The sequence below is a fragment of the Lissotriton helveticus genome, chromosome 3_1 (assembly GCF_964261635.1).
Source record: "Lissotriton helveticus chromosome 3_1, aLisHel1.1, whole genome shotgun sequence".
Classification (NCBI taxonomy): domain Eukaryota; kingdom Metazoa; phylum Chordata; class Amphibia; order Caudata; family Salamandridae; genus Lissotriton; species Lissotriton helveticus.
Window position 1 is genome coordinate 1,427,601,086 of NC_136061.1, and position 18,869 is coordinate 1,427,619,954.

The following is an 18,869-nucleotide window of genomic DNA, read 5'->3' on the forward strand; positions in this document are numbered from 1 at the left end:
CTCTCTAAGTATTGGGACCAAAAATGTCATCCTTAATTCCGTGTAGTGACCACAGAACATCAGAAAGTGCATTGTGTTCCGAGTGGAAAAGTTGTCACATGAACACGGCGTTGCCTTTTCGGGGGTACTCCAATTGGGGAACTGTCCTAAATTTAGGTGGATCAGATTAAAACGAAAACGAGTTAACAGAAACCTATGGTATGGACGGTTCACCACATTAAGGTAGATTACAGGACCAGGTGAGCTGGTTATAATGAGATTAGCCCTTACAGTGTTTTTTTTAAGTTCAAGTTCCTCTCTCTCCAGAGACAACAATTGTGCCATTGCTACCTTGATTAGTGCAATGTCCTTTGGTCTTATTGACTCTGGTGAGGAGAAAAGCTCTGGTCTCCCTAGTTTAAACATGCTGTTTTTAATATATATCAGCCACTGAATCTTACTGTAATTATCTAGTAGGAGACAATCTTTCATGATAATATGGTTCAAGGAGATTTCCTGGTTCATCCAGGTCTTCATCCAGCATATTAAAGGAGCCATTCTTATCATGTCAGAGAAGAAGCCTGCCCCCAGTTCAGCGATACAAAAGGGGATGATGGACGGAGCGTTTGAACAAATCAAACACTCACCCCCAGTCAACTGATCTGTGTTTAATCCATCACCATTCTTTAGTTCACTCAGCCACCCCAGTTCAGACATGGCTATATGCAAATCAGTCTGACCCTGTGCCTTATGGAACAGTCCAGCCCGAACTGCCAAGCCATGTCTTCCCTGGACCGGAAACAAGCATCCTGGGACCGGTTTTGGATTCATAATCCTCATCAGCCAGGCTATCTTGAATCCAGTGGCCAAGTGAACAAGGGACTCACGTCTGAGTATACCCTGCCACACTTAGGGCGAACAAAGCGATACAAAAGGGGATGATGGACGGAGTGTTTGAACAAATCAAACACTCACCCCCAGTCAACTGATCTGGGTTTAATCCATCACCATTCTTTAGTTCACTCAGCCACCCCAGTTCAGACATGGCTATATGCAAATCAGTCTGACCCTGTGCCTTATGGGAACAGTCCAGCCCGAACTGCCAAGCCATGTCTTCCCTGGACCGGAAACAAGCATCCTGGGACCGGTTTCGGATTCATAATCCTCATCAGCCAGGCTATCTTGAATCCAGTGGCCAAGTGAACAAGGGACTCACGTCTGAGTATACCCTGCCACACTTAGGGCGAACAAAGCGATACAAAAGGGGATGATGGACGGAGCGTTTGAACAAATCAAACACTCACCCCCAATCAACTGATCTGGGTTTAATCCATCACCATTTCTTTAGTTCACTCAGCCACCCCAGTTCAGACATGGCTATATGCAAATCAGTCTGACCCTGTGCCTTATGGGAACAGTCCAGCCCGAACTGCCAAGCCATGTCTTCCCTGGACCGGAAACAAGCATCCTGGGACCGGTTTCGGATTCATAATCCTCATCAGCCAGGCTATCTTGAATCCAGTGGCCAAGTGAACAAGGGACTCACGTCTGAGTATACCCTGCCACACTTAGGGCGAACAAAGCGATACAAAAGGGGATGATGGACGGAGCATTTGAACAAATCAAACACTCACCCCCAGTCAACTGATCTGGGTTTAATCCATCACCATTCTTTAGTTCACTCAGCCACCCCAGTTCAGACATGGCTTTATGCAAATCAGTCTGACCCTGTGCCTTATGGGAACAGTCCAGCCCGAACTGCCAAGCCATGTCTTCCCTGGACCGGAAACAAGCATCCTGGGACCGGTTTCGGATTCATAATCCTCATCAGCCAGGCTATCTTGAATCCAGTGGCCAAGTGAACAAGGGACTCACGTCTGAGTATACCCTGCCACACTTAGGGCGAACAAAGCGATACAAAAGGGGAAGATGGACGGAACGTTTGAACAAATCAAACACTCACCCCCAGTCAACTGATCTGGGTTTAATCCATCACCATTCTTTAGTTCACTCAGCCACCCCAGTTCAGACATGGCTATATGCAAATCAGTCTGACCCTGTGCCTTACGGGAACAGTCCAGCCCGAACTGCCAAGCCATGTCTTCCCTGGACCGGAAACAAGCATCCTGGGACCGGTTTCGGATTCATAATCCTCATCAGCCAGGCTATCTTGAATCCAGTGGCCAAGTGAACAAGGGACTCACGTCTGAGTATACCCTGCCACACTTAGGGCGAACAAAGCGATACAAAAGGGGATGATGGACGGAGCGTTTGAACAAATCAAACACTCACCCCCAGTCAACTGATCTGGGTTTAATCCATCACCATTCTTTAGTTCACTCAGCCACCCCAGTTCAGACATGGCTATATGCAAATCAGTCTGACCCTGTGCCGTATGGAACAGTCCAGCCCGAACTGCCAAGCCATGTCTTCCCTGGACCGGAAACAAGCATCCTGGGACCGGTTTCGGATTCATAATCCTCATCAGCCAGGCTATCTTGAATCCAGTGGCCAAGTGAACAAGGGACTCACGTCTGAGTATACCCTGCCACACTTAGGGCCCCCAGTTCAGAATGGATAGTATATGAGAGCGTGGACTGTGGCACGGATAGGACAGATCTCATGAATTTATTTTCGGTCACCTGTAGCCCCAAATTGAACTACCATATGTGGCTACTGCGAGGCATTTTGCTTTATAGATCTTCATTAGTGCTACAATAGGCCTTGTCCCGAGTTTTTTTGTAAAGCCCTGGAGTGCAGAAGTAGTTCTTGCAAAGGAGATGTTTCTGTTTTTAAGCTGCGGACCCCAGTTCCCTCTCTCATCAAAGGTAAGGAAATGTGGGCACTCTACAGAGTTCTTCTTTGCAGCAAAAGAAAGTTTTAGACTGCTTCTTCCTGGAACACCTCCCCATAATCATAATTTGGGACTTCTTTGCATTTAATTTAAGGTCCAGGGATCCCATGAAGTTCCCAAATACATCTAGCAGCCGTTGCAGTCCAACCCCTGTCCGTGAGAGAAGGACAGCGTCATCTGCGTAGAGGAGAACTGGAATACCGAGTTCCCCTATACGCGGTATGTCGAGGGTAGCCTCCTTTAGTACAGACTCTAGGGCATTGATGTATACCATAAAAAGAAGGGGGCCCAGGATGCACCCTTGCCTGACCCCCCCTTTCCGAGTTAAAATGGCTGGTGCAGCGCCCCTCAGCAGTAACCCTGACGGAGGCTAATAGGCCAGAATGTAAGTTCGCCAAAAGTTTAACTAAGGCCCGATCAAGACCCATGTTAAGTAAAATTTGCCATAACTTTGTCCGGTTTACAAGGTCAAATGCCGATGAGAGGTCCATGAACCCCAGATACATTGACCCCTCTTTAGCCTTGGTATATTTGTCCAGTAACAGTTGCAAGTTAAGGCATTGGTCTAATGTGCTCCTTTTCGTTCTAAACCCATATTGCAGGTTAGACAGGACCCCTCTATCATTGACCCATTCTGTTAGTTTGTGCAAGATAACCCGTCCCAAAATTTTGACCGAGGAATCTATTAAAGAAATAGGTCTATAACAAGAGGAGTCCTGCCCGTCTCCCTTCTTTATTTACAACAAGGGGTGGTGAGGGACAGAGTCTCTGAATTAAGCAGAATACTCTCACCCAGTCAAGAGATCAGGGCTAGATCCAACACCGTTTTTAGCTCATTGCACCATCCCAGTTTCAGAACCTGGCTGTATGCAAATTAGTCTGTCCCTGGCCCAGTGCATCATGGGAACAGGGCAGACCAGACTACAAAAGCCAATTCTTACACTGGGAAGGAAACAAGCTTCCGGGGACCGGTTTCTGGCATTACAGCAGTCTTCGGCCCGGCTTGCTTGAATCCTGATGGTGCAATGAGCAAGGGACTCATGTCTGAGTATACCCTTCCACGCTTAGGGTGGACAAAAATATTTACAACAAGGGGTGGTGAGGGACAGAGTCTCTGAATTAAGCAGAATACTCTCACCCAGTCAAGAGATCAGGGCTAGATCCAACACCGTTTTTTAGCTCATTGCACCATCCCAGTTTCAGAACCTGGCTGTATGCAAATTAGTCTGTCCCTGGCCCAGTGCATCATGGGAACAGGGCAGACCAGACTACAAAAGCCAATTCTTACACTGGGAAGGAAACAAGCTTCCGGGGACCGGTTTCTGGCATTACAGCCGTCTTCGGCCCGGCTTGCTTGAATCCTGATGGTGCAATGAGCAAGGGACTCATGTCTGAGTATACCCTTCCACGCTTAGGGTGGACAAAAATATTTACAACAAGGGGTGGTGAGGGACAGAGTCTCTGAATTAAGCAGAATACTCTCACCCAGTCAAGAGATCAGGGCTAGATCCAACACCGTTTTTTAGCTCATTGCACCATCCCAGTTTCAGAACCTGGCTGTATGCAAATTAGTCTGTCCCTGGCCCAGTGCATCATGGGAACAGGGCAGACCAGACTACAAAAGCCAATTCTTACACTGGGAAGGAAACAAGCTTCCGGGGACCGGTTTCTGGCATTACAGCCGTCTTCGGCCCGGCTTGCTTGAATCCTGATGGTGCAATGAGCAAGGGACTCATGTCTGAGTATACCCTTCCACGCTTAGGGTGGACAAAAATATTTACAACAAGGGGTGGTGAGGGACAGAGTCTCTGAATTAAGCAGAATACTCTCACCCAGTCAAGAGATAAGGGCTAGATCCAACTAAGGCCCGATCAAGACCCATGTTAAGTAAAATTTGCCATAACTTTGTCCGGTTTACAAGGTCAAATGCCGATGAGAGGTCCATGAACCCCAGATACATTGACCCCTCTTTAGCCTTGGTATATTTGTCCAGTAACAGTTGCAAGTTAAGGCATTGGTCTAATGTGCTCCTTTTCGTTCTAAACCCATATTGCAGGTTAGACAGGACCCCTCTATCATTGACCCATTCTGTTAGTTTGTGCAAGATAACCCGTCCCAAAATTTTGACCGAGGAATCTATTAAAGAAATAGGTCTATAACAAGAGGAGTCCTGCCTGTCTCCCTTCTTAAAAACTGGGATAATGATGGATTTTTTCCAGGAGACCGGTATGTTGTTTTGGTTTAGAGTTGATCCATAGCGCATTCCCCAGAGTCCCTGGCTGGTAGTACCTGGAGGCGAAGTCTCTGCATTTGCTGTTTTCGGCGGTGGCAAACAGATCTATTTCTGGAGTCCCCCACCTTGCGAAGACTTCTCCTAGTACTTCGTCGTTTATGACCCATTCGTGGTTTCCTGAATCAGCCTGCTCAGTGCGTCTGCCTGAACATTCTGCACACCTGGCAGAAGGGTAGCCGTTATCGTCAGTCCTCTGGCCAGAAGCCAGTGCCAGATCGCCTGCGCCTCCTGCGACAGAGTGCGCGATCTCGATCCCCCCTGCTTGTTGAGGTAGTACATCGTGGTCGGATTGTCCGTCTGAACAAGCAGAGAGTTGGTCCGGAAGGACGGATGAAAGGCTTTCAGTGTCAAGGGAACAGCTCTGAGTTCCAGGAAATTGATGTGGTACGTGGACTCCGTCGGGGACCACGTCCCTTGAATCTGTAAGTCTCCTGAGTGCGCCCCCCAGCCGTGGAGCGACGCATCCGTCACGATAGTCTGCGTGGGAATGTCCTTGTGGAAGGGAACCCCTCTGAGGATATTCTCCGCTGAACACCACCACTTCAGAGACTGAAGAGCATGCAGAGACAGTCGTATCTTGTCGTCCCAAGATCCTTTCCTCTTATCCCACTGATTCTCCAAGCACTCCTGCAAAGGTCTCATGTGCAGACGTACGTGTGGCGTGAGGAAGATACAAGAGGCCATCGACCCCATTAGAGAAGACACCGTCCTCACTGTTGTAGATGGAGCGGTCATAAGAGCCTAAGCCTTCCGAAGGAGTGATAATCGTCTCTCCTCCGAAGGAGACACGCTTGCTGACAGCGTATTGATGGAGGCTCCCAAGTACTGTATGCACTGGACCGGAATCGGGACAGCCTTGGACATGTTGATGTGCAACCCCAGCTTGTTCAAAAGAACGCACGTCTTCTGGAAGTGTGCTTGAGCTTCCGAGAAAGAGGAGGCCTTGATCAACCAATCGTCCAGGTACGGGTAGACAAACACCTCGTTTATCCTTAGGTGTGCAGCTACCACTGCCATGCACTTCGAGAATGTTCTGGGCGCAGACGTCAGCCCGACTGGAAGTACTGTGTACTGATAATGATTGGCGCCGACTTGGAATCGCAGGAACTTCCTGTGTTTGTGTGCAAAGGGCACATGGAAGTACGCATCCTGTAGATCTATGGCACAGAGCCAATCTCCCTGTTGCAGCTGAGGATAAACCTGATGCAACGACACCATGCGAAATTCCTCTCTCTGCGAATCCACTTGTTTGCTTGTCGCAAATCCAGAATGGGCCTGAACTCGTTCTTGTCCTTCTTGCGAACCAGAAAGAACCGGGAGTACAGACCTCTTCCCCTTTGAGACAGAGGTACGTCTTCTATCGCCCTTTTCCTTAACAGGATATCGGCCTCAGCCTGGAGCTCGCGCAGCTGAAACCGCGAGCTGACCGGAGGAATTGCAGGAGGAGGGCTGATGAACCGAAGACTGACTTGGACCCGGCCGGCCTTTGTTCGCCGAGGAGCATCAAGGTCTCCCGCGTATGCGCACAATATACTTGTGAAGTATTAAAGGCGGCCCAGGACCACAGACAAATCCTGGGAGGAAAAACGCTGCTAGAAAGGGAAGAAGGCCTCAAGCCGTTCTCCACGCCCCAAACCTACAGCCTTCCAAAAGTCTCCGAGTCAGACTTCATGCGGGCCACTCACTACCCTCATGGCAGCCCAAGGGTTGCCCAAAGAACGGGAGAGTAGAAGCACACTGCTGAGCCGCAGGCTGCACAGACGTCAGACGAATACAAGTATGGCAACGTAGGACAAACCCACAATACCTGGGGGTCGGCAGGAGAAAAAACTCCGCTCCGACACCGATGCTTAGATCTGAAACTATCAGGCCCATAGACTCTCTTGTAAGGCTTCCCTCCTGTCTCTTGGCAGGGGAACCATAAATCGGTGAAGAAAACACCCACACACAGGGATCTTACCACAACGGCCCAGCAACAGCCGGCCACAGCATGACGTCTACATGCCACCACCCCTGCGACCAAGTCAGGAGAACGTTCGAAGCCAGAACCTCCTGGCAGGTGGTAGTGGACGAAAGTTAAGTACCGCCAACCAGTTAAGAGTCGGAGAGAGACTCCCCGTACTCATGGAAGACGCATCCCTGGCATCAAGGCACGGGGATTCGCAGACTGAGGGGCCAAAGGCCCCAGGGGTGGTGGGTGGGAGAGGGAACAGAGAGAAACCTGAAACATCCCCGGTGGTCTCACCAGTGGTGGCAGAGCAGGAGGCGACCTAGCCGATGAGTAGGTATGCGAATACTCAAAACTAAGCAAAAGGACCAACGTCCCTCGCTTACACATGGTGAGTGTGAGAAGCTGGCCTGATATATGATGCTCACTAGTTCTAGTGATCACCTTGTATCAGTCCAAACAACCCTTATGGTGATTGGTTGTAAGTCAACCTTATAGACCAGCTATCCTAATGGTAGCATGGACAAAGCAGTCTTACAACCAATCACCATAAGGGTTGTTTGGACTGATACAAGGTGATCACTAGAACTAGTGACCATCATATATCAGGCCAACTTCTCACATTGGTGGCAGCGGTGGGATTGAGAAGCCCCAGCCCGAGCAGCCCCTGCACCGAAGATCAGCCCTCCAGCATCCACGAGATCTGCGTGGGGCCCTTCTGCTTGTTTGCTGCTCGACGCGTTGTCTGGTCACTTGCCGGCTGGCTAGTGGCCTCCTAGACGACGAACCTTTGCATCTTTGCTGCTGGTTTGGTTGCTCCAGACTGGCCCTTGCTCCCTTCCAAAAGAGGGGCACCCCGGACTCTCCTAGTCCGCACCAGACGTCTTTTCCCTTCACAGTGTGGGTTGTCTTTGCCAAGGCCTGTTGACTCTGATTCCGGATCCGACACCGCCGACAGCGACAGCCTGCGTGGGACAGCTCGTGCCTCCATCCTGGTCGAAGACACCTCCTGGTCCACGTGGCTGCAGAGTCAAGCGTCCACTCTTCACCTGATCGCGACGACAGCATCTGGTTCCTTTCTGGTTCCACACCGGTCACTGGCCTGTGACTTTGAACACTGTCCCCTCTGCTTTCAGGTCCTCTTCTTCACCGATCCACCCTTGGATCGCACTGGACATCTTCCTCCTGGTCGCCTGCAGCATCTTTTCTTTCAGGCTCCATTGACTTGAACGCGAGAACCCGACACACTTTGGCACCTATGCACCCGCAGCCCATGGGTGAGGTAACGAGAGCATTTCGGTGTTCAAGGGAAGTCTAACTGTCCTAGTGTCCAATTCCACAGTCGTTGTTGTCCTAACTAGTCAGGATTGTCTGTACATACCTTTTTCTTGAACTGTACTGTCCATAGACGTTGTTACGCCTCTTGCGTGTGAGTTCACACTCTGCACACGCGTTCCGTGGGCCTCCTATTACTTACCTAGTGTTAGTGTAGCGTGGTCCCATCGATCCTACAGCCTCTGGACAGCTCCATTCCTTTTATCGACTCTCACATTCCACTTACTTAGTATATGGTTTGTGGTGCCCCTAGGGCACCATTGTAATTTTGTGCAACTTGTCGTATTTTTCGTAAGAGATTGTCATGTGCTTAGCCCTCTGACCTCAAAGAGTTCAGAGGTGTTGTTATTAATAAATAGACGGTTTATTTTCCTAACAACCTGTGTGGTGTCCTTTCAGCTGGTATTCAAGGGGTTATATTGTGGTAAAACAGCTGGCCCGATATTAGGTTAAGTAAGACTCCTTTCTCCATTCTGTAATGGCCTCCATAGTTACCAACAATACTACCTGACTTCACGTTGGGGGCACTCATTATGAAATAATAGGGCTGGACTTCCTCATACATGGACTTATACTGAAATAAACTTGATTAGCTGTGACCTATAGATTGTGCATCAACCCACTCCCGGTCCACTTACCTTAATAAACTTTAGTCGTGACCAACACAATGTGGTAAACAGATCATTTTTATATGGTGCTTACTTCGTGCCTTTATATCCAGCAATTTATTTCACCCCTCTAGGCACATGGGAGTAGAGCGCATACCCCCTTCAACCAAGCACTCACTACCCAGCTTGGCCCGATACTAGGTTAAGGGAGACTCCTATCTCCATTCTGTAATGGCCGCCATAGTTACAGACAACACCACCTGACTTTAAGTTGGGGGCGGAGATACGCATTGAGTATTGACGCTTCCGCCTAGAAATGGCGACCGCCACCGAGCTCCAGTATCTATCCGAGCTCGGCGGCGATGGGTAGGTGAAAAAGTGTGGACGCGGGATCAGTGAGGTAAGGAGAACTCCCGAGGGACGCGTTGGGCATCGTATAACGAATCATTGCCCTGATGGCAGCTTCGGGTGTTTCATAACTCGATATAATATACAAGGCTTTGATAATCCTGACCGAAGCCATATCCTGACCATGTACATGTCTCCTTCCCCCAGCCAAACCTTATGGGTTCCTTCCTGCGGTACCAACCCGCCGAGCATTGTTGTGGCATTTAATCCCTGACCTTTAGGTGAGTTGGTTTTACGGCCATTCATAGGAGTACTATGCACATCTAGTGGGAACAACTACACTACACACTGGACCTGTTTACCAAACGAGAAGGAGAGTGTTTCTCCTGAAGAACTGCTGTTGTTTTTATACTTTTGTTTTTAAACTCTGCTTGTCACTTATACTATGTGGGTGTGACGATAACAATTCACGTTGTCACAAGACAGTCACGTCACTTTGAAGCTAGTATAAATACATGACCACTAGCATGACACTGTGTGTAAATTTGGTCCCTGACCATATATTAATTCTGGTGATCATTATATGCAATTAACCCTGTATTCTTATTTCCCATTTAGGCATAGAATAAAGCTACAGAGGTAACACATAGAAATCCACAATTTTGTTATTAGGCACATGACACCAGCATGTTGTTTAATGTTTGTAGACCTTGTTTTTACCCATTATAGGTCCTGATGAATCGCGGGCACTTAACCCAAGCGAGAAACATGTTGACCAACTTTGTTCTAAATCTAATTTAGGGCCACTATACCTAACCTGTTGGCACCTAGTGAGTTAGATTCACGTTTTTAACTGCAGTAGGGGACCCCTGAATAAAGTAGTTTCCGGTACCCTCTACTACATTTTAAATCACCACCCAGGCTACAGATTACATCACCCGCACTTCACCATAAGGCAGTTGGAATAAAAAGATCTCCGCCAAAGAGCCCCTCTTAGAGGTGAGCCCGTCGGGGATTGCACCGCCTCCCCGACGAGGAGCAACGTCGATGATGAAGCATGACACCTGCGGTGTGTGAGGCAAATACTTCCAACAAAATGGATGCCCAAAGGTGTCACATCTTCACCTCCGGTCACGCCAGATACACACACTCTCCTATGTAAGGAACAGTTCAGCATTCTTCTTTGTTGACCTAAAACAGCTGGCTTCACATGCCAAAAGAGTTTAGCCTAAGACTGCTTTGTCCATGCTACCATTAGGATAGCTGGTCTATAAGGTTGACTTACAACCAATCACCATAAGGGTTGTTTGGACTGATACAAGGTGATCACTAGAACTAGTGAGCATCATATATCAGGCCAACTTCTCACAGTGAGTAGACACAGACTCCCCATCAGAGGGGTTCCTCAACGCTGATCAACTGCTCGGCGTCGTGAGTGGACGGTGCCGGTAACACAAAGTCCCCTCCTACGAAGAGAGGCTCACCACGGAGCGAGGCCTGGAACAAGACCCAGGCCGCAAGCGCGGGCAAGTATTCCGCGGCTGTAACCCATGACGTCGACCTCACTACGACGTCACCATCAATAAGACAGTGGCTGTCTCTACGACAACCAACGTCAAAATATCACTACGGTGTCAAACACAGACGCCGAGCCATCCATAACGGTGACGTCTGGACCCAACGGAAGATAGCGGAGCCCAAGCGATCAACGCCCCAAAAGGAGCATCACCGCTCCAGGACGTCGAGCCTCACGGCTCTAGGACGTCGAGCGTCGAGGCACTCCATGGCGTCGAGGCACTCCATGGCGTCGAGGCACTCCATGGCGTCGAGGCACTCCATGGCGTCGAGGCACTCCATGGCGTCGAGGCACTCCATGGCGTCGAGGCACTCCATGGCGTCGAGGCACACCATGGCGTCGAGGCACCCCATGGCGTCGAGGCACCCCATGACGTCGAGGCACTCCATGACGTCGAGGCACTCCATGACGTCGAGGCACTCCATGACGTCCTCGACGCTGACCGGAACCGCGTCATAGCTCAGACGTGCCCTTACTGGGGAGAACCCCAGAGGTCACAGCATGGGACTCGGTAGACCTACCCTCTCCTTACCCAGAGGCTGAAGATGCCTTCAAAGTCCTCTGTTCCAAACCTGGGAGCCGAAGCCTCCTAGAAAAGAAGTTACAGAGAAGACAGGTTTCAAAAGACACAGGCAAGCACAGAATACAAACCCTGTAAGCTTCAGCTTTGGTCTTTAGTACAGCTGCAGACAAAGCACTTGTCAGACTAGAAATAGTATAAAGACAAGAAGACTGCAGAAATTCTGCCAAAAAAATACAGCAGAATGTAGATAAAGGCCAAAGACGTCGAGTGAAGCTGCAAAAATCCAAAATTATCACAAACATTGTATAGAAAAAGCTCAAAAAAGAAGAGCTAATGCTCCAGGGTCCTGCTAGCAGGAGCCGGAAAAAAGAACTGAAAGTAAAAGGGACCTGCAGTGCATTCTGAGATACTGTGAGGCTTCTGGAAAGTTCCCTTAAAGGCACAGTATCCTGTTTTGAGCCACATAATGGCAGCCTATGGGGCTTGTCTGTCCACTTCTTCCTCTCTATCATTCCAGAGGGTTTTGCTGTCAAAGGCAAGGTTTTCTCTGTAGAAAACCCTGGACAGGCTGTGCTGTTTGTGGATTTTGGTGGAATTTCTAGTTGAAGTACTGGACAGTGTAGCCTGTGGATATAGGCTGCATTATCCGTCTTTAAATTCTCTCTTAAGTGTCTGTGCAGTTCTGCATATTTTGACAACTTAAGAGATTATTTTTGATTGCTCCGGGATCCGCGCACATGGGCGGGACTATTCACTAGATTATGACTGTACTCAGAGATCCCCTACTACAGAAGGGACATTTACACAAATGCACTTATAACAAACTAGTATTTCTGAATGCCACAGATAACAACCAATGGCGATCAGTGGGCATGCCAAAGCCTACAGAAGAAATACAACAGGGCTTGTAGACAGCGCAAGAGCTGCTTAGGCTCGACTTAAAAAAAAGATACCCAGACAGAAAAATCAGTTTAAAGAGGACAACATTCTCCTTCAGTGTGTTGATTCAATAGCAGCAAATGCCCCCCCTCCTTCGAGGTCGCAAAGGGATAATTGAACACATCTGGAAACTATGCAGTTAGCCACCACCAGGCTTGTTACCTAATAGGTATCTAAGTGGGGCAGAACAAATTGGTGGGTCTATGACTTATCACCAACAGTGCACACTCATATACATGATATAGTGAATGGCAAGTAAATGGTGTTACTGTTTACAGCTGTTTTCCTGAAGCACCCAGAAAAAGGGGGTGCAATAGAATGGATATTAGAAGCAGACTGTTGTGTTAATGCATATAAATGTATATGCCTTTAGACAAATATTTTGTATAAAGGTCCAAATGGTCAGATGGGGTGAGAGAAACTCATTCTACGCACAAAAGGTACCATGGGACTCGTCCTTTAATGAGACAAATTCTGCTGACCTTTATGAATAACATCTTGACTAGTGAACATTACAATGCTCTATCTAAAAAATAATTTGTCTTTAATTGACCAACACTGATCACATATTGAGAAATCAAATTTGTGCTGTTCCATCGGGTCTTCAATATGCTCACTATTCAAAAGTACTGGATCCATCTATGCTGGGCATCAGTTAATACAGCTGAATCAGACCGGCTTCCGCAAAATGGCCAGTACATCTACAAAGATCCTTGCAACCGCTCTAATAATTGATGCAGCAAAAGCCTTCAAGCTACCTCTACACCTGTGTTATATTGACTTTAGTGCTGCCTTTGACAATGTACAGAGAGGCAGACTGTGGGGAAACTGGCGCGATGGGGCATACCACAGTCTATTCTAAACATGCTGCAGCTCTTACATACTGACACCTGGGTGCAGGAGAAACTAGGTGGTGGCACTCACCTCTCCTCAAAAGTTCCCACAACAAAAGGCCTGAAACAGGGTTGTGTGCTTCCACCAACCCTGTTCAACCTATTCATGGCTGACCTTCCAAAAGTGCTTGACCCCTGTAACTCCCACTCACCAAGGGTAGGAGGGAAAACTTTAGTCAATCTCTTGTAGGCAGATGACGTAGTTCTGCTCAGTCACACGCTTGTCGGCCTTCAACAACTACTGACGAAAATGACGAACTACGCAACGGAAAACTACTTAAAAATAAACATGAGCAGGACACGGACAATGACCATAAACAATAAAAAGAGCTTGCAGAGGAACTGGTTCCTTGATGGCACCAAATTTGACCCAGCCAGCGAGTACAAGTAACTGGGAGTTACATTCGACAAGGAAGGGACGTTTGGGCATCAGAAAGAAGAAATAAGACGGAAAGGTCTGCTAACGATGAAAAACCTTGCAAACCAATTGATGGGTCCGACTCTGACCCCGCTCTTGAAGGTAGTCCAGGCTAAACTTCTCCCCTCGATTACTTATGGCAGCGAGGCAATGCAGGGAAGAGACGCTATGGAGCTGGATAACACGTAGGTCAAAAGCCTACAGAATTATGTTCAGTCTCCCGTCCTACACATCACCTGCTCAAATAACGTTGGAGTTCGGCCTTTAACAACAAGTCTTAGCCAGGTATGGCACTTACATCATCTTCTGGTATAAGATAAGAAGTGCTACAACAAACACGGTGAACCATCTGCTGTGGCACGATATACAGGACAGGGAGTCTTCTCAGTCAAGGAGCTACCTTCAGTCAGCCTTGGAACATACCAAACATTCTGTACTCTGGGATGTGCAACTCGGCTATCTCAACTTAAAAAAACTAGACTGGAACAAATCCTTAGTGGAAGACGAGGCGAGCTTCTCAAACAGATCTCATGCCTGGATGACCCTCAACTCCTACACATCACTTGCCCCGCAACCATACTTTAATCAGGGCTATCCCAGGGTAATAAAAATTAACTTTCTAAGGTACAGACTGGGGATCCTTTCATACGCCCAACATCTACCTCCATGGATGAGGACAAAAGAACAAAATATTTGCAGGCTGTGTAACATTGAGAATTGTTACATTCTACACTTAATCTGCCTATGCAAAGATCTGCACCAAGCGCGGCAACAGCTCCTAAAAGAACATCTTAAGCAGATAGGCATCCACACCAGGAAGTAAGCAGTGCTGGCTTGCTTAAACCCAGCAAATATCCAAGTAAACTGCAGATTGGTAAAATATCTGATGATGGCTGAACAAAAAATGCCAAAAATACCCAAAAATGCTTCACAATGCCTTGTCAACGCAAGCAGTCCAGTAGACGGGAAGATGTCTTAGCCGGACCACATTAAAGATGCCAGCCAGTAACAGAGGGACTAACCTTACAACAAGTCGAGATAATTTGAACGTCATGACAAACGGGCATGCATGGCTGGAGCAAAGAAAAACTGAGATAGCTCATCGCAGCATCCAGCGAGCCAATGACTTCCTTTTAACAAGCATAATTAACTGTGATCTTAAACCGCAATTAATTTTCTACCTTAGACTTTTAACTGGTTTTAACAAAGTTTTTTTCTGATTAAATGTAACAACTAAAAAGGCAGTTAAGATGGTGGAAATCATATTGAATGTCTATTTAAAATAGTTATTCTTTCAAATGTTAATACTGCAATGGTTTTAGTTAACTATAGAAAAATAAATAAACAAACTATGCTGGGCATGCAGAAATACATTTTTAAAGGAGTGCAGCATTCCATTAATTTTTAGCATGGCAAAGATCAACCATTCAAGCTCCAAGGTACATTGGAATTTCAAAGACTCTAGTTTGAATTTAACATCTAGAATATGGAGGGCATTCCTTTACCAGAGTCCTTAATATCACACTTCAGGTTTAAAATCAGTATGGCATGTGATGGAAATGGGTAAATGCCAACACTTGAACATGATGCTGTGGAAGAGCAGATATTATGACCAGGCTATGTTTTTTTAACATTGAATCCTCAAACTGTCAGAGGGCAGCTCTTTTTACCATCTTCCCACAGCCATTCTTATTGAAAACATTCACTGGCATCGTTGATCAGGTTGAACTGAAAGGCAGGGTTAGCAATCAATGAATAGCAAACAATTTTTTTTTAACCCTGTTGCCAGACTGAAGACTTGATGTCCCCCTAACCATTACGTATGGAACTTGATCTCTTAAAATAAGTTTCACTGGACATTTTAAGCAGCACAGGGAGAATGTTTTTATTGCACAGTTAGAGTTCTAAAATGTATTTTAGTCTAAAATTGGTTGTGAATCTCAACTTTTGTTTTGCAAACGTTTTGTTTAAAATAAATAAATGTAACTGGAATATGGTAAAACCAGGGATATAACAAGGTTACACATTCTGTTTGGAAAACAATTGCAATTTGGAGTTTTAAGAATTCTTAAATATCTTACAATGTGTAGACATTAACTGTTGTGAGTTAAAGGGTTTTTATGATTTTAAAAGCTTTGTATACATTTGAAGAAATGTTAAGTTAAAAGAATTTAAGCATTAAGGAGGTTCTAAAAATGTCTTTTGAATCTATACTTTTAAATTCTAATACACTCTTAGCCAAGTAGCTCTAAACCTCTGAGGGTGATTTGAAAACATTAAATTATTTCAAAAAGCTTGATTTTCTAAAAACTTTGAAAACATGGTGCTTAACACTATATAAAGAGGGATGAAGGAGATTTTTGGAGGAAAACAATCTCTATTTAACTGAATGAGAAGGGATACTAACTGGAAAAGTTTTTTTAATAACAAATTAACAATTTTTAAATTTTCACCAAACCTATTTAGGGATTTGCCAAAACATCTGTAAGTTCTTTCTTTGCACCAAATAATTCATCCTGGTCAACAGAAAATGGTCAAAAATGGTAATTATACTGGACAAAAGAAAAATAATTGGAAACTGTAAATGCAGAAAATCTCGGTTGTATAAAAACTATATCTGAGTTAAGGATCTAATCCTCGAGCATTTGCACGCGTACAGAAATCTCCACAAAGGGATCAAAACATTGGACACCATATTAGCAAACTTACGAACATTGTCTATGGTAGCTGAAAAATCTATAGAGGCAAAGATTTCTTCTTTGCATTACGCACTGATCACCAGCAGTGAGACCATGTAAAAACAATACGAGTCTGAGCGAGTCTTGTCTTTTGTTTAATAGCATTTCTATTTTGTTTTAGATGTCTTGTTTTGCTCAGGTGAAATTACTATAGGAGGCAAAGAACACATTTTTAGACGGACAATGGACTACAATTCCTTTTACTCACCATTTGGTCGAACTAACAGCACTAGTTCACCTGAGTGCCTCTCACAGCTTGCTTTTATAAACATAACCACTTGATCATGAGTATGCTCCGATATATCCCTGCCATTGATCAGTACAACTTGATCCCCTTCATTCAACCTAGGGACACACAGATCTGCCTGGAACAGAAAAAACAGTTAAATGTTAAGCTTTACCTTAAAAACAATTACTTTTGTTTGAGTTCAGGTCTCTTTTCAATATGTTGCAGTCATGCGTAACATCACAAAAGCCAAAGTCTCAACCTTTTTACAAGGTACAATGGACAGATTACAAAACAATGACTGCAATTGGGAGTTTTAGGAGATGGCCTTCTAGCTGTCAAAACACAAACTTTGATGATATGAATCTTAAAAACTGTACAACAGTAGTTAAGTGCATGCTTGCAATCAATTCAGGTACCGGGTGGTCCAATAATCCCTTTTTCTGAAACAGAGCAACCTCCCTACATGGAGCATCACTGAAGTGGGAAGAGCATTATAGCAAATCTATAAAGTACTCGTGGCCTAGTTTTTTTCTAGCATTCCCCTGGCATTACTGTCAAACGTTGTACACTGATCCAATATTTCACAAAGGGACAACCCTGGGCCAGCTCTTGACGTTGTTGCCATTTGTCACACAACTCAATCTGCTCTGAAAATCATTTTTTCAGCGACACCAAATCTACCACGAATAGGAATGCACCAACAATCTGACATATGGAGCGACTAATGCAAGATGGCAGTGGGCCGAAGAACCAGAAGGACTCCATTGGTTACAAAGGACAGAACTCAACAGAGTATTTGTCTATTTGACATAATTAGAGTCAGGAATCCCCGTGCCTGCCCATGCCATGCACACTACTCCGGTAATATCAGGAACTCCTGTGCCCACCAGCGCCACTGCCCACGAATCATGAACCCCAGACTTTCACAGGATGACACAGTAGGACTGTGCTCGTCTTGGAAAAACCATTGGCATCGCCCAACATTCACCAGGGCCTTGTAAACAGTCTTATCATTACTTCCCTGCAACTCTAAACTGGTCAAATGATCTCAGGTGTTATTCTGTTTTGGCTGTGCTAAGTGTAGGAGAGTAGGGTCTGCAATCCTATGATCACCCAGATTTTTGCTTTTTGCTTCACTGGTTCACGACTTTCCCTGGCTGTGGGCCTGCTAATCAGACCCACAGCCTAGCTGTTCTCTCTATTCCAAATTGTACCCAGGTACTGAATTGGCACTGGGCCCTCTCCAAGTCCCTGTACCCAGGGCAGAGGTGCACCCAGAAGTCTCCCAGGGGCTGCAGCATGTATTATGCCACCCCTGGGCTGACTAACTAAACAGACACAACTGGCTGCTTGACAGCTGGGAGCAAGGTGGTGTAATCACCCCTTGCTTTAAATATAGTATACCTATATCTAAAACCTAGAATGGGCACACAGATCTCCTATCAGTCACTCCTATGGCAGGCCTTAACAATCCTGAAGGCAGAGTGCTTGGAATCGTGTGAGATGGTGCTCTGGCATGCGCTGAGCCTGTCTGCGGCTTTCGGGATCTATCCCTTAGCCGTTTCCATGATAGCGTCAGACCATATACTCTTAAGTGCCTTATAATCCTCGCGGTTATGGTAACTTTGATCTGACATTATCTAAACATGTCGTGTAAGGTGTCATACGCTTTGGAATACTACCCCCTCGCCAGTTCTGGCGACGGGGGTAGCATTCCACCCCTCTAGAGGGAGAAGACATGTTGGTAGCCTGTAACCCCAGTTAAAGTTGAACATAGCCTCAGCTCCACAAAATGGATGCTGCCACCGAGACACAAGTCTGCCCTCCTGTTGCTGGGAGTCCTTCCAGCGCGGGAGGCTTGGACAAAGGGTTTCCTGTCAGGGGCGGTGCTAGCACCATCCCAGACAGGGTTATGTGTATCCCAGGTAGGCAGGGCTAAAAAGGAAGGTGACTGCAAGTGGCACCCCGGTGCTCACTGTGCATAGGCCGGTTTGAACCCGTTCCAGGGGCACACCAGCCCCTGAGCTGGGGAAAGTCCGGCAGGGGAGAGGGGTGTAACCACCCCCCTTCCTGGTCCCACCCATGGGCAGGACCTAGTCGCGTGCCAGCCCCCTTTTTGAGAATAAAGGTAGGAGCAGGCCCCCTTCCCAAATTAGATAATTCTGAATCTTGACTACTTTCCACGAAA

At 46.6% G+C, this 18,869-nt stretch overlaps 1 protein-coding gene across 1 annotated transcript in view; it reads right to left on the reverse strand.

The window, feature by feature from the left end:
* Positions 1 to 18,869, reverse strand: part of PTPN4 (protein tyrosine phosphatase non-receptor type 4) — a 1,253,225-nt gene that overhangs the window by 573,959 nt on the left and 660,397 nt on the right. The window contains exon 19 of the mRNA XM_078682081.1: positions 16,661 to 16,817. Coding sequence (XP_078538207.1) covers positions 16,661 to 16,817 — 157 coding nt within the window. The remainder of the gene's footprint in view (positions 1 to 16,660; positions 16,818 to 18,869) is intronic.